This window comes from Physella acuta, unplaced genomic scaffold, assembly GCF_028476545.2.
Source record: "Physella acuta isolate Inbredline_101_S28 unplaced genomic scaffold, ASM2847654v3 ptg000622l, whole genome shotgun sequence".
Classification (NCBI taxonomy): Eukaryota; Metazoa; Mollusca; class Gastropoda; family Physidae; genus Physella; species Physella acuta.
In genome coordinates, this window is record NW_026732141.1 from 525,360 (window position 1) to 546,777 (window position 21,418).

The 21,418-nt window shown below is 41.4% G+C and overlaps 2 protein-coding genes across 3 annotated transcripts in view; both read left to right on the forward strand.

Moving 5' to 3' along the window:
* LOC131948086 (G-protein coupled receptor daf-37-like) overlaps positions 1-20,037 on the forward strand; it is a 35,488-nt gene extending 15,451 nt beyond the window's left edge. For both annotated transcript variants that reach the window (XM_059309593.1, XM_059309592.1), the window contains exons 2-7: positions 12,120-12,490; positions 13,560-13,809; positions 16,230-16,339; positions 16,538-16,712; positions 18,415-18,631; positions 19,248-20,037. In XM_059309593.1, coding sequence (XP_059165576.1) covers positions 12,275-12,490; positions 13,560-13,809; positions 16,230-16,339; positions 16,538-16,712; positions 18,415-18,631; positions 19,248-19,539 — 1,260 coding nt within the window. In that variant the 5' untranslated portion in view covers positions 12,120-12,274 and the 3' untranslated portion in view covers positions 19,540-20,037. The remainder of the gene's footprint in view (positions 1-12,119; positions 12,491-13,559; positions 13,810-16,229; positions 16,340-16,537; positions 16,713-18,414; positions 18,632-19,247) is intronic.
* LOC131948043 (uncharacterized protein DDB_G0290685-like) lies at positions 343-2,290 on the forward strand. Its single transcript, XM_059309509.1, has 3 exons — positions 343-361; positions 736-781; positions 865-2,290. Exons 1-3 carry the CDS (start codon positions 343-345, stop codon positions 2,288-2,290), a joined length of 1,491 nt encoding a protein of 496 aa, XP_059165492.1.
* Positions 20,038-21,418: the final 1,381 nt, after the last annotated feature.

Genomic DNA, 21,418 nt, shown 5'->3' on the forward strand with positions numbered 1-21,418 from the left:
AGCACCATATATTATGGTGTATCTTGCACTACATATTATGATATGTGTAGACCATATATTATGATATGTGCATACCATGTGTTGTAATGTGTGTAGTGTAGACTATATATTATGATGTGTGTAGCACTACATATTATATGTGCATACCATATGTTGTGATGTGTGTAGCAGAAGGCGGAGGGAAAGGTGTATACTGGCAACATATGTTAGTCAGTCATCGTTGACGCGATTAGTCATGCGGAACGGCAAATGCGCGATGGATAAAAACAAAATTGTGACGCGAAAACATAAATCAATATTAATTAAACCAATTTAACCTGATTAAACCGATTAAAACTTAAAATGACCATTCAACGAAACAGTAAGTTATTTTGAATGAGGATTATAATATGAGACGTGATATTGTTAAAATCGTTTTTAAAAGTATTAAATTACATTGGTATCATATTCATCAACTATAAATAATAGGGTGCACGTTGGTCATGGACGTTAAAGATTTAATCGAAACAAAAAAAACTGTGTATTCTATATCAAGGCTAACTATTTATTTAAGGAAAGAGACTTGATTTAGGTGAAGGGGTGGGTAGGAGCTATGGAGGGGGAGGGGGGACCTACAGGTGGGGGAGGCATATAGTGTCTTAATACTCCAATGTAACAATTTTTTCTATACAGATCCCGAAATACACTACATATATTTAAAGTGTTAACATCACTTTTCCCCCAAACGTTGTTCAGATAATGACAAGTTTAATTCAGATAATGACACGTTTGATTCCGAAATGTACAAAATTACTTCATATAATAAGAAGTTTACTTCAGATGATGACAAGCTTAATTCAGATAACCGCACGGTTATTCATATAGTGACAAGTTTGATTCAGACAATGAGAAGTTTAATTTAGATAAAGAAAACTTTGGTTCAGATAATGAGAAGTTTGATTTAGATAAAGAAAACTTTGGTTCAGATAATGAGAAGTTTGATTTAGATAAAGAAAACTTTGGTTCAGATAATGAGAAGTTTGATTTAGATAAAGAAAACTTTGGTTCAGATAATGAGAAGTTTGATTTAGATAAAGAAAACTTTGGTTCAGATAATGAGAAGTTTGATTTAGATAAAGAAAACTTTGGTTCAGATAATGAGAAGTTTGATTTAGATAAAGAAAACTTTGGTTCAGATAATGAGAAGTTTGATTTAGATAAAGAAAACTTTGGTTCAGATAATGAGAAGTTTGATTTAGATAAAGAAAACTTTGGTTCAGATAATGAGAAGTTTGATTTAGATAAAGAAAACTTTGGTTCAGATAATGAGAAGTTTGATTTAGATAAAGAAAACTTTGGTTCAGATAATGAGAAGTTTGATTTAGATAAAGAAAACTTTGGTTCAGATAATGAGAAGTTTGATTTAGATAAAGAAAACTTTGGTTCAGATAATGAGAAGTTTGATTTAGATAAAGAAAACTTTGGTTCAGATAATGAGAAGTTTGATTTAGATAAAGAAAACTTTGGTTCAGATAATGAGAAGTTTGATTTAGATAAAGAAAACTTTGGTTCAGATAATGAGAAGTTTGATTTAGATAAAGAAAACTTTGGTTCAGATAATGAGAAGTTTGATTTAGATAAAGAAAACTTTGGTTCAGATAATGAGAAGTTTGATTTAGATAAAGAAAACTTTGGTTCAGATAATGAGAAGTTTGATTTAGATAAAGAAAACTTTGGTTCAGATAATGAGAAGTTTGATTTAGATAAAGAAAACTTTGGTTCAGATAATGAGAAGTTTGATTTAGATAAAGAAAACTTTGGTTCAGATAATGAGAAGTTTGATTTAGATAAAGAAAACTTTGGTTCAGATAATGAGAAGTTTGATTTAGATAAAGAAAACTTTGGTTCAGATAATGAGAAGTTTGATTTAGATAAAGAAAACTTTGGTTCAGATAATGAGAAGTTTGATTTAGATAAAGAAAACTTTGGTTCAGATAATGAGAAGTTTGATTTAGATAAAGAAAACTTTGGTTCAGATAATGAGAAGTTTGATTTAGATAAAGAAAACTTTGGTTCAGACAATGAGAAGTTTGATTTAGATAAAGAAAACTTTGGTTCAGATAATGAGAAGTTTAATTCAGATATGTACACATTCATTTCAGATAATCACAAAATTACTTCAGATAATGAGAATTTTAATTCAGATGATGACAAGTTTAATTCAGATAAAGAAAACTTTGGTTCAGATAATGAGAAGTTTGATTTAGATAAAGAAAACTTTGGTTCACAGATAATGAGAAGTTTAATTTAGATAAAGAAAACTTTGGTTCACAGATAATGACAAGTTTAATTTAGATAAAGAAAACTTTGGTTCAGATAATGAGAAGTTTAATTTAGATAAAGAAAACTTTGGTTCAGATAATGACACGTTTAATGCAATTTTAAAACGGATGTCAGCTGACACTTTAAACAGTGAGAGAAACTTTATGAAACTGTTTGGGTTAATGACCTGTTAGCGTTAGAGATGACTTATTAGTTTATTTTTTGAGCGATAGAGATGACTTATGAGTTTATTATTTGAGTGATAGAGATGACTTATGAGTTTATTATTTGACCGTTATAGATGACTTATGAGTTTATTATTTAAGCGATAGAGATGACTTATGAGTTGATCAGTTGAGCGTTAGAGATGACTGGATTTTGGCTTCTTTTAGAAATCTCTGACGACTTTGAATGTATTATTCTACCAACATTTAGGTATATTTTTCTGGCGACCTTTTAAAATATTTATCTGGCAACTTTTATCTGTCATCTTTCTCGACTTTTCAACATATTTATCAGGCAAACTTTTTAAATATTATGTGTGGCTTCTTCTCAATATATTTATCTGGCAGCTTTTAGATATCCTCTCTAGCGACCTCTCAACAAGATATATCTGGTATCTTTCAGACAGTCTCTCTGGCGACTTTTCAACATATTTATCTGGCAGCTCTGATTGTCTTCGCACGCGATGATCGACCAGTGTAATCGATATCCTTAATTGAGCCAAATTTCGCCCCGTCCGGGCTGGAATACTAAGTTTCTTGACAGACAAAGGCGGACTAATCCTGCCAATAATAGATTACATAGCCGGCCAGAGGCCTCAGGCAGCAGAGTGGTCAGAATCAACACGGCGAGCTACAAAAACAAAACTTTTTAACTTCTCGTATACGGAAATAGAGGAAGTACTGTAGTCGTGCGAAAATCGTTTTACACCTCCCTGTATCTGTCTGTTTCTGTGTATGTGAATACGATAAATAAAGTACCGTTTTAGTTAGGTTGACAATATTTCATATAAAATTATAGTATCCAATCTGTTGTTTTCTAACAACTGTGAGTGATTTCCGGTAGCCGGTAATGGCACTTACTCTACTTCCGGTTTCTCAAAATAACATACGTACCACTATGTTAGGTGGAGGAAATTTCAATTAATAGTATTAAATGATCTGCGCAGGTTTCCATAAACTTTTCAACTATTTCCGGTAACCGGTAATTACTATTTTATTTGTGTTGGAACTCTATGACTCTAAAATTTCACTGTGTAAGATTTTATGTTTGGATTACTTTCACATTTCATACATGAAATTTCGTCTACCTGACTAGTCTTTAACTATTGCTCGCCCCCCCCCCCCCCCCCCCCTCGCCCCCGAAATTTCAAGAGCATCTCCCCGAGAAAAATGTCTTAAAGAAACATTGCATCTATATCTACAATTTAGATGCAAAACTGTCACCTAAAAATAATCGTTTTCAAATTTTAGGGGAGTTTAAATTTGATCATTTGTGTCTGTTTAAAAAATAAACCGGGAGTGATCTCCCCTAAACTTTCTCGAATATTCTTATATAAAATAACAGGGAATGGAAACTCGGGCTATAGACATGATTTTTAATCCATTTTAAATACTTAAAGTTTTAAAAATAGAATAAAATCTCGTAGACAAATTAATTGCACACCAAGTGAACGCAAATAAAAAAAGCGCATAATAGTGCGCAATATTATTAGTACTTTTAAAATTTACATTAGTTTTTTGAGAAATCGGAAGTAGCGTAAATTACTACTTCCAGTCAACGGAAATTACTCAAAATTTAACAGAAGGTAGAGAATTAGATCTTTTACTTACATGTGAAATTTCATTTATCTATCTGAAATAGTACTCAAGTTATAGGCTTTTAAAAAATTCAAAGTAGGAAAAGTACCACTTCCGGTTATCGGAAATCGCTCAAAAGTTGATACGGATCTACGATTTTGATAAAATACTTATATATGAAATTTCATCAACCTAGCTGTAACGGTACTCAAGTTATCGTGTTTACACACGGACACACACACAGACAGACACACACACACACAGACATACGGACAAGATTGCAAAATTATGTTTTTCCGTATCAGTGAGGTGTAAAACGTCGAGATTTGTAAAAATCTCGATTTTTTTTTTTGCACGATTACAATACTTTCTCTATACTTCGTATATACGAGAAAGTAAAAAGTGGGTGCTATCTTTAATTTTTTTTTGTTTATTTTCACACGGAAGAAAGTGCGAGGGAATTTTTTTTTCTTGTTGTTGTCAAAGAAAATAAGGGAATGACGTGAAAAGGAGAAGGATAGAGAAACAGGGCGACTGCCCAGTTTGTAGCGAAAGGGGGGGGGGGGGGGGGAGGACTACCCAGTTTGTAGAGAAAGGGGCGACTACCCAGTTTGTAGAGAAAGGGGCGACTACCCAGTTTGTAGAGAAAGGGGCGACTACCCAGTTTTTAGAGAAAGGGGCGACTACCCAGTTTGTAGAGAAAGGGGCGACTACTCAAATTGTAGAGAGGGAGGGGGGACTACCCAGTTTGTAGAGAAAGAGGCGACTACTCAAATTGTAGAGAGGGAGGGGGGACTACCCAGTTTGTAGAGAAAGGGGCGACTACCCAAATTGTAGAGAGGGAGGGGGGACTACTCAAATTGTAGAGAAAGGGGCGACTACCCAGTTTGTAGAGAGAGAGGGGCGACCACCCAGTTTGTAGAGAAAGGGGGGGGGGGACTGCCCAGTTTGTAGAGAAAAGGGCGAGTACCCAGTTTGTAGAGAAAGGGGCGACTACCCAGTTTGTAGAGAAAGGGGTGACTACCCAGTTTGTAGAGAAAGGGACGGCAACCGAGCTTGTAAAGAAAAGGACGACAACCCAGCGTGTACCCTGCTAAAAGTGGCCGGGATAAATGTAATATTCTGTGACTGGCCACATCCCGGCAATACGACCGGAACTGATTAGACTTGCCGGTTAGAAATTAACAGTTGTCTCTCCACGGAGGTCTCGAGTTGTCCCCTTCTGATGACGTTACAGTCCTGGGCTATTTTTAGACTCCCCTTTTTGGGTAGCGTCTCCACAATAAAGTACAGCACGTCTCAGAAAAGGGTTCAAAGATGTGTCCATTTTTGTCCCAATTGTTCAAAAATGTGTCCATTTATTTCCTAATTTCCAATTAATTTACTTTCTACGTAATCCGTTAGGTCGTAAACAACCGAATTAAAACATTTTCCCATTATTCAAACTTCAAAACCATTTGGTATTACGTAAGTCTTAAGTTATTTATTTCCACGACTCTGATGATTATTTAAAGACCAATAATTTTCTCTGGGGAAGAAATATTTTCCTGGCAGTGGCAAGCAGTTCACGCCTACCTCGTTAAAACTATTTGTGTCAGCTTTAAGCCCACGTAAGGTAATTACCGCGTCATCACAGTGCCCTACATATGCCCTTTCGCAACAATATCTGCCCTCACAACAGTCGTATATCGTTTTATATACCTTTACTCTATTATCATTCTCCTATCTGCCTTACCATTATAACTCAACTACCATCACATACCATCTGTCCTTTCAACCTAATCACCCTCACACCACACATACCCCAATCCACCCATATGTCCTTACCCCCCCCCACGTCCTAATCAATCTATTTGCCTAACATCACGGCGTCCATTTAAAGATGGCGTCCATGTCCCCGGACGCCTGGGCTGCTCCAATATTTTCTACACTGGACTTCACCTTGACCTTGACCCCTCTAGGCCACGCAGGAGGTGTTCACATTATAGAGGGTGGGCGAGGTTGGGGTGGGGGCTAAAGTTTTTGGGTTGATGAACTCTGTCAAGGAAATTAAAGCTTTAGATATGACGTTGTTTTAACACCCCCCTCCTGTACATGATATGCCCTTCTGTTACCCCCCCCCCCCCTTTGCTTGTACACATTATGTCTTAGTGTAAACTACCCTCCGCTTGTACACATTATGTCCTAGCGTAACCCCCCCCCCTTTGCTTGTACACATTTTGTCCTTGTGTAACCCCTTCCTCCCTCTTGTATAAATTTTCCCTTCTGTTTACTCCGCCTGAGTGGATTAATTGGAGGATTATTCATCTCTGGAGGTGAGCGAGGATTATTTATCTCGCTGGAAATGCTGAGGTTAAAATGTTGATTTAACGTAACGCCTTTTCTCTCCATGTAAATAGGATCAGGAGAAGGAATTCTCTCACCACCGATGGATGCTGGGCGTGTGTGTGTGTGTGGGGGGGGGGGGGGAGTTTTTAATTAGAGAATTGCGTCTAAATCTCAATACAGCTGATGAGTTTTCTTTTTTTTTTTACTCTGGAAATTTTGTTGGGGATTTTGTTGGGGATTTTGTTGGGGATTTTGTTGGGGATTTTGTCGGGGATTTTGTTAGATATTTAGTTAGAGATTTTGTTAAAAATTATGTAGGTCATTTTCTTGGAGATTTCTTTGAAATTTCGGAGGACATTTGTTTGATAGGTTATAACATTTTATTGAAGGTTTTGTAAGACTTTTTGTAGTGTAGAACATTTAGTTTTACATTTTATCGATGGCTTGTAGTGCATTATGTAGGGGCCAAGTTTGACGAGCAGGGTTCGATCATTACTGTTGATATGGATCGGTCGTAAAAAAAATCCTACAGGAATTCATGAATTTAATATTTTTAAAATCAACTAGACTACCCGTTATCCTTGGATAATAGTGTTTTTCGGGGTTCATAAATTAAGATAAATTTATTGTATATTCAAATTAGAAGAACTGCCAAGAATATTGTATTGAAAATTTATAATAGTGTTGGAGCCTAATAAAAATAGCAAACTGAAGTGTCGATAAAGCTAAAGCCGACAGAAAATTTAGCTTTATAATGCGTAAAAATTTTGAATGGGCAACATGGTTTACCACGGAAGCCGCTATGTTTGTTGTGAAAATAAGTAAATAAGGTATTTGTTCTGAACTTGTATAATTAAAAGGGTGTTTTGTAATGGAATATATAAATAATTTAATTATCTTATTGAAATAACTTTGTAAATAATATTTTGAGAAAAAAAGAACTTTATTCTCTACGTAAATACGTAACTTACACTTTTACACATAATGCAGATGCTCTCATGTAACGAACAGACAAACAATATAATATATATATATATATATATATATATATATATATATATATATATATATATATATATATATATATATATATATATATATATATATATATATATATAATCCAGAGAAAGGCTACATTTCTATTTATTTTCATCAAGATTAACTTATAACCTAAAGTTTCACTTACGTAAGACAAACACCAAATACATCTTTAGTAAAGTCCAACTTAAACCCCTCAATAAAGTTTATATAACCACATTTATTTTTACAATACACCACACGATTTTCAAATTATTTTATACACCATTCGAAAAAATTCGCGACTATTCACAACTGTGTCCTTTAGAGGTGAAAAAGATGTCCTATTAGAAGTCATGAAAAGTGTCTTAATTACAGGTGTTAAATGTCCTAATTAGAAGTCATGAACATGTTCTAATTAGAGGTGTTAAATTTCCTAATTAGAAGTCATGAACATGTCCTAATTAGAGGTGTTAAATGTCCTAATTAGAAGTCATGAACATGTCCTAATTAGAAGTGTTAAATGTCCTAATTAGAAGTCATGAACATGTTCTAATTAGAGGTGTTAAATTTCCTAATTAGAAGTCATGAACATGTCCTAATTAGAGGTGTTAAATGTCCTAATTAGAAGTCATGAACATGTCCTAATTAGAAGTGTTAAATGTCCTAATTAGAAGTCATGAAAGTGTCCTAATTAGAGGTGTTAAATGTCCTAATTAGAAGTCATGAACATGTCCTAATTAGAGGTGTTAAATGTACTAATTAGAAGTCATGAAAGTGTCCTAATTAGAGGTGTTAAATGTCCTAATTAGAAGTCATGAACATGTCCTAATTAGAGGTGTTAAATGTCCTAATTAGAAGTCATGAAAGAGTCCTAATTAGAGGTGTTAAAATGAGGTGTAAAATAAAGTGCTATAGAGAGTCTAAATCTAAGATTTCTATTATATCTATGTAGTGTATTCTTGAGTTTTAAATTCGGGCATTAATTTTATCTGAAATGTTATGCATTCATCTAAAGATTTTAATGGCCCTGCCATTAATGGAACTTCCTGGTCCCGCAGCTTTGCTTGTCTCCTGTATTTGATTTCTCTGGAATTTTTGTCTCAGACACTTATGTAAATGGCAGACGTGAGTAATTTAGCCAAACTGGATTGGAAAGTTAACCAAGGCCGAAAATAGTGGTCGCACGGCCGCTGCCTGTTTTCATTTGCCCATACAACCTTGCGCAGCATGACACCGGAAATGACATCCCGATGAACTGGCGACATCCATCATTTCTGGACATCGTACCATTTCCGTTATCTGACAGTTTGACGCATAGCCCAAGGAAAGCAATCGCGTTATCTCCCCTCTCCTCCAGCCCAAATTAGGCTCGCCCATTAAGACGAACACCCCCACGAATGGTAGCGTTCAAATCTTGCCTTGATATAATTACCGGCTGCAATCGTTGAACACGGTCTAGAATATTGTAGATGTCATAGACAGGCCTCGGGATGTGGGTGGTTTTGTTCCACTCTGAAGGTGGTTTTTGTTACAGCCAGAAGAGTGGTTTTTGGACCTGACTAGGGTGTTTTTGAAATTAAACCTTAGGGTGCTTGTTTTAACCGAACTCTATGGTGGTTTTTATACAGTAGTGCGATTGTCCTCTATAACTAAAATGTTTCACTGTCTATGGAACTGAGGCATCCATAAAACTCATAAAACTGGTGGATAAATACAAAAGTAATGAAAAGTCTATGTAATAATACTAATTTAAAAAAATCTTTTTAAAAATATGGCAAGCGATAAAATTATAGTTACATTTTAAAACCTTAAAGCTTTTTGGGAACCATCGATTACACTCATTTTCATATTTTGTATTGAATATAAGCGGTTGAAAAGCCGTTTAGAATTATTTTATCAGTTCAAATAATTTGTTGAAAAATATGCTTTCTGGCATCAAAAATTTGGAACCAGCTTTTCGTGCCTATTGTGACATCCAAACAACTTTTGAACTCATACAACTGGTGGATCAATAATTATGAAATCAATAAAAAATAAAATTAGATTTCTAAATAAAGCAACTGTGAGGGAGGATTTCAAGGGCCTGTACAGGAGTTAACACGTCATTGAAGTGATACAGCGTGTGTTTAATCGATTTCATCTTATTCCATCTTGCTTAAAGTATACACTACGTACACCATCTGACCACCCCATAGACCACTCTCACCTACTCTTTTCAACACCCACACCATCACACCCCACTCCATGCAAAACCCACCCAACCCCACTCCAAGCAACACCCCAACTTACCCACTCCACTCAACACGCAACCCAATCCACGCAACATCCACTCCACTCTACACCCACACCACACCACTCCACCCCACTCCACCCCACTCCACTCCACCCCACTCCACTCACCCCACTCCACTCCACTCCACTCTACACCCACACCACTCCACTCCACTCCACTCCACTCCACTCCACTGTACACCCACTCCACTCCACCCCACTCCACTCCACTCCACTCTACACCCACCCCACTCCACTCCACTCCACTCCACCCCACTCCACCCCACTCCACTCTACACCCACACCACTCCACCCCACTCCACTCTACACCCACACCACTCCACCCCACTCCACTCCACTCCACTCCACTCTACACCCACCCCACTCCACTCCACTCCACTCCACCCCACTCCACGCAAACCCCACACCACTCCACTTCACTCCTCACCCACCCCACCCCACTCCATTGAACACTTAAACCAACCCAACCCACTCCACTCAACACCCACCCCACTCCATTGAACACCCACACCACCCACTCCACCCCACTCCACGCAGCACAGTCGCTTCCTCTTTCACTCCGTACAGCATAAACATTAACATCAAAATACACATCAGCATACCTGGACATCACATGACCTAACTGTACAACTAACACGCGACACACACTACTACAATACAATGTTCCACACACGTTCCACACACTTCTACAATACAATGTCCCCTACACACTTTTTACACAATTCACCTCACCACAACAGCATGATGTTCAGATGCGCCGTTGTGGGCGATCTAGAATTTGGTGTACGACTGGCACTGAGGTGAAGAGAACATGAGTACATTGGTATCGACATCATATGAGTACATTGGTATCGACATCATATAAGTACATTGGTATCGACATCATATGAGTACATTGGTATTGACATCATATAAGTACATTGGTATCGACATCATATGAGTACATTGGTATTGACATCATATAAGTATATTGGTATCGACATCATATGAGTACATTGGTATCGACATCATATGAGTATATTGGTATTGACATCATATGAGTACATTGGTATCGACATCATATGAGTACATTGGTATCGACATCATATGAGTATATTGGTATCGACATCATATGAGTACATTTGTATCGACATCATATGAGTATATTGGTATCGACATCATATGAGTATATTGGTAACAACATTATATGAGTACATTGGTATCGACATCATATGAGTACATTGGTATCGACATCAAATAAGTATATTGGTATCGACATCATATGAGTATATTGGTCTCGACATCATATGAGTATATTGGTCTCGACATCATATGAGTATATTGGTCTCGACATCATATGAGTATATTGGTCTCGACATAACATGAGTATATTGGTATCGACATAACATGAGTATATTGGTATCGACATTGCATAAATATAATTCAGTATCGCCAACAGAAAACCTGTATTTATAGTAAACATCTCTAAGTTTTTCATAAAAAAAATTGTTATGGTGTTTTGAAGCTTACATCAACAGCCCCATAATTCTGCGATATAATTCAATTATTGCTGGGGTTTGTTTGGCACCAGGTAGATACACGTCCCAACAAAACAACCCTCACTTAACTCGACCCCCCCCCCTCAAACCATATAATCCCCCCCCCCTCACTTAACTCGCCCCCCCTCAAACCATATAATCCCCCCCCCCTCACTTAACTCCCCCCCCCCTCAAACCATATACCCCCCCCCCTCAAACCATATAATCCCCCCCCCCCCAAAAAAAAAACAGAAAGAACGTAAATCCAGTTTCTTTAGACCTGACAAAAATATGAACCGATTTAACAATTGTACCGGTTGACCTCTCTGAAGCAGAACCACTGGACAAATTTTGATGAATAAAATTGACAACTAGACGTCTGCTCAAGATCACCATGGCAACAAGCTAATAAACAAAAAACGGAGACAAATTGCTCGGATACAATTTGAAAATTTAGCTGTTCGAAAGGTCGAAAGGTCAAGACAATTTAAGCTGTCAAATATTTGTTTTTAAATCTTCATGAGATAAACAGTTTTTCTGAAGTTGTCAAATATTTGTTTTTAAATCTTCATGAGAATATTCCTGGTCGTAGTTTGACTAAGATAACTAGAAGGCGTTGAACTGAAATCATAGAGTTTTAAGGATATTTAGACAAACAATATATCCTTATCAGTCCCAATATAATGCCCTAACTGTATGATGCCCTTCCTATATAGTAGTCTCCCTATAGAATGCCCTCTGTTAGAGAACTTTTAAAAAAAATTCAAGCATTTATATAATTTTTCCATATAAAGTATTTCCAAGTTACAATACCCAACATCTTTCTTTATCCATACATCATTAACCTTTGTCTTTTCAGCCCCATTCAACCAACATCAGTCATCCAACATCAGTACACCATCACCAGTCGTCCATCACCAGTCGTCCATCACCAGTCGTCCATCATCAGTCGTCCATCATCAGTCGTCCAGCCGCCCAGCATCAGACGGCCAAGAGATCTAACAAGACAGTACCATGATGGCTAACGGGGTTTCCCGTTACGAGACGACAACCTTCGCCGGAGCTTCACTCTTGGCGGGCCTGGGTTCGAACCCCGGCGACCCAGGGGAGGACGTCACCCCCACGGGTGGGCGTGACGTCATGACGGACTCGCTGCTGGACGTGGACTACGACGAGGTCGGAAACATGAGCAGCGAGGCCTGGTTTAGGTACTCATGTGCCAAGATGGAGGTGAGGGCTTCACGTGACCTTGACACTAGCGACCTTCACATACGTGACCTTCACACTGACGACCTTAACATACGTGACCTTGACACATGCGACCTTCACATGTGACATTGGCACTGACAACCTTCATATACGTGACCTTGTCACCGGCAACCTTCAAATACGTGACCTTGACACTCGTAACTACAACATATGTGACCTTGAAACAGGCGACCTTCACATACGTGACCTTGATACTCCCGACCTTCTCATACGAGACATTGGTAAGCTGCTCGTGGTCGAGCAACAGCGCACGATTGCCAATCTGAATGTCTCGAGTTCGGCTGATGGGCTCCAGTGCGTATGACGTAATGGATCCTCCCCCCCCCCCCCCCCCCCAGCTCTGTTGGGTACCTGGCTACAGTTGGTGAAAGTAAGACTGATTAGACAAAGTGCTAATTGCACTGTCTCTCCATTGACTGAGGTCAGATAAACTGATCAAATCTACTGCATCTGCTCCGTGGGAATTTTGGCCTGAAAATGAAATGTTTCCTAGTTAGAGCCCACAACTAAAGCTTCAACTCCATTCACAACAATTGTGACCTTGACAATAGTGACCTTGACCTCGATAACCCTGAGAGACATTCCCGCCTCTGATTTAATTAACACCACTGTTAACGGCACTAATCTATGCTAAAATATGCATATGTGATGTTCAGTATGTGTTTGTGACATTCTCTAGCCAGTCACGCATGTTAGATGGCAGTGACAGCTGTCAGTGACAGATGGTGTTGACTGGAGTGATGTAACTTGTTTATAACCTGACCTACCTAGGCATGACTTGTCTGGGTTAAGATCGTCTAGACATGTTCACACCTTACACCATGTTAATGTCCATCTTTTGTCAAATTGGAACGTCAATGTCCACCTTTTGTCCACCTAGAAAGTTAATGTCCACCTTTTGTCCACCCACAAAGTAAATGTCCACCTTTTGTCCACCCACAAAGTAAATGTCCACCTTTTGTCCACCCATAAAGTAAATGTCCACATTTTGTCCACCCATAAAGTTAATGTCCACCTTTTGTCCACCCAGAAACCCAACGGGTTCCTGAAGAGCATCCTGGAGCCAACCATCTGCTGCTGTGGCATCCTTGGCATCACGCTGACCATGATAGTGCTCAGCCGCAAGACCATGTGCACGTCCACCAACTGCTACCTGACGGCCTTGGCCGTGGCTGACCTGCTCTTCCTGCTCATTCTCTCCTCCCGCATCCTGGTCGAGATGTTAGCAGACTGCCACTTCTATCAGGGGAGCGAGAACGCCATCTTCATAGAGTACTCAAGTAAGGGAGGATTCGAACCCTAGCCCTTGTTTTTTATTACACTGATGTTACTGACAAACTAAAGGGGGGATTCGAACCCTAGCCTTGTTTTTTTATAGCAATTAAGTTACTGACAAACTAATGGAGGATTCGAACCCTAGTCCTTGTGTTTTTATAGCACTGATGTTACTGACAAACTATAGGGAAGATTTAGTTTTTGTCAAATCAACATAGTAGAGTGTCTAACTCTTGGTATGATATTGCCCTGCCCTTAAAACTACAAATCACTCTAGTAAACTTCAGTAAACAAGCAGAACGTCATTTTATTTAGACCACTAGAATTTAGCACGTTTTAAACAGAAGTATCACAGCTCATTGCTCTTCAAAAATAACGCATGGAGCTCATAATACAAGCGTACAAATTTTGATGTTAAAGCTACATTATATAGCTAACACATTTCGACATAAAGCTTACATATTTCGACATACCACTTCATTTCTAAGTTTACACAGATTGTTGGGTGTGAGAATTCAATTAATTAAACTTAGTTTCTGCTTACAGAATAAAATACATGATCAGATTACAAAGTAATAGAAAGAAAAGTTAGTTGAACGATGGCAAATGAAACTACGGCAATATATCGAGTGGCAATGTGGCTAGTGCGTATAGTTTACTTTCCCATCATTTTGGCTAGATTTGCTGTAAATAATACATCGAGGTATTCATCGTGTGTATGACGAACTCAGGCAGACAAGTGCAGAAAGATAAATACGGACAGATTTTGATTGACTTAATCCCCCCCCTCCCCCCCCCCCCCCCCCCGGGGGTCGGTGATATCCCAATGATTTTCTTAAGTGGAAAAGTGTTCGATTTCTCAGTTTCCCATTAGGCTTATCATTCCACCTTGTACGCCCCACCCCTCCCCCGCTAGGCTGGGGTTTTCCCTGTACAGTGTCTCTTCCAAGCATTTCTTCGGGGAGTGGGGGGGGGGGGGGGGGGCTACGTCCCCCTCCCCCCGAACGAAATGGAAATTTATATAGAATATATATACTTTTACCAGTGTTCACCCCCTCCGAAAAATCGCGACCCCGAAAATATCAATTGCCCCCCACCCCCCGGAGAAAAAACTCTGGAAGAAACACAGTCCCTGTATTTCATCACAGCACCTTGTTTCTTTTAATGCCAGCTACCCACACTATCTACCCTCCTGTCTCTCACAGTTATCATCTTCAGTTACCACACCCCACCCACACACCCACCCTGCCTCTAACATGTGCCTCACCTCACATCATCCCCCCCCATTACACCCCTGCCCCTACCATGTTTCCTCCCCCCCCCATTACACCCCCTCCCCTACCATGTTTCCTCTCCCCCCATCATTACACCCCTGCCCCTACCATGTTTCCGCTCCCCCCTATTACACCCCAGCACCAACCATGTTTCCTCTCTCCCCCCACATCACCCCCCCATTACACCCCTGCCCCTACCATGTTTCCTCTCCCCCCCCCCCCCATTACACCCCAGCCCCAACCATGTTTCCCCTCTCCCCCCACATCACCCCCCCCCCATTACACCCCTGCCCCTACCATGTTTCCTCCCCCCCCCCCATTACACCCCAGCCCCAACCATGTTTCCCCTCTCCCCCCACATCACCCCCCCCCCATTACACCCCTGCCCCTACCATGTTTCCTCTCCCCCCCCATTACACCCCAGCTCCAACCATGTTTCCTCTCTCCCCCCACATCACCCCCCCCCCATTACACCCCTGCCCCTACCATGTTTCCTCTCCCCCCCCCATTACACCCCAGCCCCAACCATGTTTCCCCTCTCCCCTCACATCCCCCCCATTACACCCCTGCCCCTACCATGTTTCCTCTCCCCCCCCCACATCAATCACCCTCCCCCATTACACCCCCGCCCCTACCATGTTTCCTCTCCCCCCCATTACACCCCCGCCCCAACCATGTTACCCCTCTCCCCCAACAGCACCCCCCCCCATTACACCCCCGCCCCTACCATGTATCCTCCCCCCTTACACCCCCGCCCCTACCATGTTTCCTCTCCCCCCCATTACACCCCCGCCCCTACCATGTTTCCTCTCCCCCCCCCCATTACACCCCTGCCCCAACCATGTTTCCTCTCTCCCCCCCACCCCCTCCATTACACCCCCGCCCCTACCATGTTTCCTCTCCCCCCCCCATTACACCCCTGCCCCAACCATGTTTCCTCTCTCCCCCCCACCACCCCCCCCCATTACACCCCCGCCCCTACCATGTTTCCTCTCCCCCCCCCCATTACACCCCCGCCCCTACCATGTTTCCTCTCTCCCCTCACATCACCCTCCCCATTACACCCCCGCCCCTACCAAGTTTCCTCTCTCCCCTCACATCACCCTCCCCATTACACCCCCACCCCTACCATGTTTCCTCTCTCCCCCCAGTTATCTTCATGGACATCTTCCAGTATCTGACAGTGGGCGTGACCGTGATGTTGGCCATAGAGCGCTACATCGCCATTTGCCATCCCATGAGAGCTATGAACATTTGTACGGTAGGTCGTTAGAGTCATGTTTCATCTTTTTGTACAAGTTGATACTTTTCTTTGATGAATCTAGTCTAGAATGGTACGCAATAAGCATGTGGATCAAGATATCTAGACTAGATTCTAGACGAAGACAAAAGATGTAGATCTGTGCTGATGTTTTGTGAGACACCTGTCCCTGTCACGACCTTGACCTACCTTCTGCAGGTGAAGCGTGCCCGGATCATCATCTGTGTCCTAACCTTCGTGGCCTTCGTCCTGAGGTCGCCCAAGTTCTTTGAGTTGAGGTACAGCTACACGCCACTCACTAACGGCGAGACAAAGCTCGTCGTCTCCTGGGTCTACGTCTATGATGACAGGGCCTACACTTACATCGTCACTGGTAAGTAGCAACGTCAACGTATGTACGGACGTTAGTCGTTGGTGGGACGTCAGTCGTTGGTGGGACGTCAGTTGTTGGTATGGACGTCAGTTGTTGGTGGGACATCAGTTGTTGGTGTGGACGTCAATTACTAATGGGACGTCAGTTGTTAGGGTGGACGTCAGTAAGTAAGTATGGACGTCTGTTGATAGTGGGAGTCAGTCGTTAGTGGGACGTCAGCCGTTAGTAGGACGACAGTAGTAAGTGGGACGTACACTGTTAAACAGTTAAACAACCTACTCATCAGCAAATGCTACTCTTTTCCGTGAAAACAACTGAGATGGCAGACAAAATGTTTCCTGTGAGATCCAATTTGCCATAAGACACAAAATACTTGCTGCACGACAAATGTACTCTAGGTTAGACATATTTACAGTCAGCCCCCCCCCCCCCCACACACATTCTCTCAGAAACAAGTGCGCCCTCCACAATGCCTCGGTTTATCAAAGACAGATGACGGTATCATGTGACACAGCACATCAAAGCTATGACGCAAAGTGGTCACATGATCAGGTTGAGAGATTGTGTACGTTGTCAGGTCGGTCTGACCTCATAGGTGGGCCTAACTTCCTTCTAGCCAAGAATTGAAATGAAAGGTCTCTGATTTCTGGATAAAGTTCAAGGTCAGGTCACGGCCTTGTCTAACATAGGGGTGTCTAGCCCGTGGTTAAATTAAGGCTTTTAGGGGTGTCTAGCCTGTGGTTAAATTAAGGCTTTTAGGGGTGTCTAGCCTGTGGTTAAATTAAGGCTTTTAGGGGTGTCTAGCCTGTGGTTAAATTAAGGCTTTTAGGGGTGTCTAGCCTGTGGTTAAATTAAGGCTTTTAGGGGTGTCTAGCCTGTGGTTAAATTAAGGCTTTTAGGGGTGTCTAGCCTGTGGTTAAATTAAGGCTTTTAGGGGTGTCTAGCCTGTGGTTAAATTAAGGCTTTTAGGGGTGTCTAGCCTGTGGTTAAATTAAGGCTTTTAGGGGTGTCTATTTCATATTTGCTCTGATTAAAACCATTAATACTACTTAACTCTTAACCCTGTCTCCCTGATCCTTGACCCCTGTCCCCTAACTCTTACCCTTATTGACATTACGTTATTTTATGAATGTGGTTTATACTATAAACCTTAACAAACACAATAAAACCCTGAAATGTTCCATTTGGTTTTGAACTCGTAAAATAGCTTGTAGAGTCTGATTTGAACTGGTAAAATAGCTTGTATAGTCTGACATTAAATCTTTGTTTGACCTTCCATACTTGTGTTGCAGGTGCCAATTAGCATACAAGAAGTTTTCTATCGGCAGGCGTGATCATGACGTCATTGTATTTTATCGGCAGGTGTGATCATGACGTCATTGTATTTTATCGGCAGGTGTGATCATGACGTCATAGTTTTCTGTCAACAGGTGTGATCATGACGTCATTGTTTTCTATTGGCAGGTGTGATCATGACGTCATTGTTTTCTATCGGCAGGTGTGATCATGACGTCATTGTTTTCTGTCGGCAGGTGTGATCATGACGTCATTGTTTTCTATCGGCAGGTGTGATCATGACGTCATTGTTTTCTGTCGGCAGGTGTGATCATGACGTCATTGTTTTCTATCGGCAGGTGTGATCATGACGTCATTGTTTTCTGTCAACAGGTGTGATCATGACGTCATTGTTTTCTATCGGCAGGTGTGATCATGACGATCCTACCTTTGTGCACCTTGATGGCACTGAACATCCGTCTGATCCTGGAGATCCGGCGCTCCTCCAGGTACCTGCAGTACCACCTGGGTGGGGACCTGAGGGTCAGGTCAGTCGTGTCCAGGGAGGAGCTAAAGATCACCATGATGCTGGTCAGCGTCATCATCGCTTTCTTCGTCTGCCACACGCCCTACATGGTCTACAGGTCAGTAGGTCATTAGGTCATTAGGTTTATAGGTCAGTAGGTCAGCGTCGCTTTCTTCATCTGCCACACACCCTACATGGTTTACAGGTCAGTAGGACATTAGGTTTATAGGTCAGTAGGTCAGCGTCGCTTTCTTCGTCTGCCACTCGCCTTACATGGTCTACAGGTCAGTAGGTCATCATGTCATACTTCCTACATGCTGTACAGGTCATTAGGTCAAGTTCACAGGTCCTTATCCTTTACCTAAGATAATCTACAAGTTAGTAGGTCCTTACGCCTAAAGGTCAGTAGGTCTTTAGATCACAAGTTAAATCTGTAGTCTGTAGGTCCCCTTGAAAAATGAATTTAATACCTGGATACAGTTTGGAATTAAGATACTCGTCTATTTATAACTGACCACAGGTTTATAGCCTTTAATTTACAACTCCCTATATCTATATAACATTATTTTATAACCCCCGCAGCTTTATAACATTAATTTATAACCATTAATTTATAACCCCCGCAGCTTTTTAACATTAATTTATATCTTCCCCACAGCTTTATAACATCAATTTATAACCATCAATTTATAACTCCCCGCAGCTTTATAACATCAATTTATAACTCCCCACAGCTTTATAACAGCACTGAGCAGCTATGACCCCAAGGAGAACCCAAGTATGACGAATGAGTCGTCCTACAAGTGGTTCCGTAACGTCTGCCACTCTCTGCTGGCACTCAAGTCTTCCTGCAACTTTATCCTCTACTGCTGGTTCTCCGAGAAGTTCTGGGCCACCTTCAAGCGGACCTTCTGCCAGCAGTACTGCCTGCCCAAACAGGCGACCAATCAGATCAACGGTTACAACTACAGCCATCACTATCTGCATAGGCCGTCTTGTTACATCACCAAGGAGACGACGTGTTGATGGCCCAGTGACGTCACATAGTACTGGCTGTTGTTGAAGTTAGAAAAACAGCGCAGAGCTGAGCGTAAAATAAGATAAATACAGCGAAAAGAAATGGCGCAGTACTAGGCGAAAGTTCAGATACAAATGGCGCAGTACTAGGCGAAAGTTCAGATACAAATGGCGCAGTACTAGGCGAAAGTTCAGATACAAATGGCGCAGTACTAGGCGTAAGTTCAAATACAAATGGCGCAGTACTAGGCGAAAGTTCAGATACAAATGGCGCAGTACTAGGCGAAAGTTCAGATACAAATGGCGCAGTACTAGGCGAAAGTTCAGATACAAATGGCGCAGTACTAGGCGAAAGTTCAGATACAAATGGCGCAGTACTAGGCGTAAGTTCAAATACAAATGGCGCAGTACTAGGCGAAAGTTCAGATACAAATGGCGCAGTACTAGGCGAAAGTTCAGATACAAATGGCGCAGTACTAGGCGAAAGTTCAGATACAAATGGCGCAGTTCTAGGCGAAAGTTCAGATAAAAATGGCGCAGTACTAAGCGAAAGTTCAGATACAAATGGCGCTGTACTAGTTTAAAGTTCAGATACAAATGGTGAAGTACTAGGCGAAAGTTTAAATACAAATGGCGCAGTTCTAGGTGGCGCTTGTATTAAATAACAAAAAAATCTGACTCTATGGATTGAATGTAAATAGCCAGTTTTTTTCTCAAACAACCTTCAACTATAGGTGGACGTCTTTCTCTGGGGCCTTGAACTTGTGTTGTGAGTTAGATTCGGCTGAGGTCACATTCTACATATAAGGTGGACTAGTCCTTCTCTGGGGCTTATGTCATGAGTTAGATTCACCTGAGGTCAGACTCTACATGTGACGTGTTCTCACCGTGCTACCTGTTTTACCCTAGAGTCTAGGGCTACCTGAGGTCAGACTCTACATGTGCTACCTGTTTTACCCTAGAGTCTAGGGCTACCTGAGGTCAGACTCTACATGTGCTACTTGTTTTACCCTAGAGTCTAGGGCTACCTGAGGTCAGACTCTACATGTGCTACCTGTTTTACCCTAGAGTCTAGGGCTACCTGAGGTCAGACTCTGCATGTGCTACCTGTTTTACCCTAGAGTCTAGGGCTACCTGAGGTCAGACTCTACATGTGCTACCTGTTTTACCCTAGAGTCTAGGGCTACCTGAGGTCAGACTCTACATGTGCTACCTGTTTTACCCTAGAGTCTAGGGCTACCTGAGGTCAGACTCTACATGTGCTACCTGTTAAATCCTAGAGTCTAGGGCTACCTGAGGTCAGACTCTACATGTGCTACCTGTAACCCTAGAGTCTAGGGCTACCTGAGGTCAGACTCTACATGTGCTACCTGTAACCCTAGAGTCTAGGGCTACCTGAGGTCAGACTCTACATGTGCTACCTGTAACCCTAGAGTCTAGGGCTACCTGAGGTCAGACTCTACATGTGCTACCTGTAACCCTAGAGTCTAGGGCTACCTGAGGTCAGACTCTACATGTGCTACCTGTAACCCTAGAGTCTAGGGCTACCTGAGGTCAGACTCTACATGTGCTACCTATTTAACCCTAGAGTACCTGAGGCAGCCCGTGACCCGGGACCTGAGAATTTGGTTCCTTATTGACTGAGTAACTCAACGCTCCCCACTCCCCACACACGTGACACACTGTGAGGGTTGTGGGGGTGGGGGTGTGGTACCGGTCGTGGCAGCTGTCTAGGTTTGAATGGTGTCACGTGATTAGCTATACCCAACCCCAAACATTTATTACTGCCAGGGACAATCTTGATTTCCGTGTGTAGCTTAATACGATAATCATGATTTCGGTGTTTATTTTCATAACTCAATCGCGATTTCCGTGTTTAGCAGTAAAG

What these genes read in the sequence shown, in the direction of transcription:
- LOC131948043 (XM_059309509.1), top strand. An exon ending in GACACGTTTGATTCCGAAAT is followed by an intron (nt 782 to 864) that starts GTACAAAATTAC and finishes TTATTCATATAG; the next exon opens with TGACAAGTTTGATTCAGACA.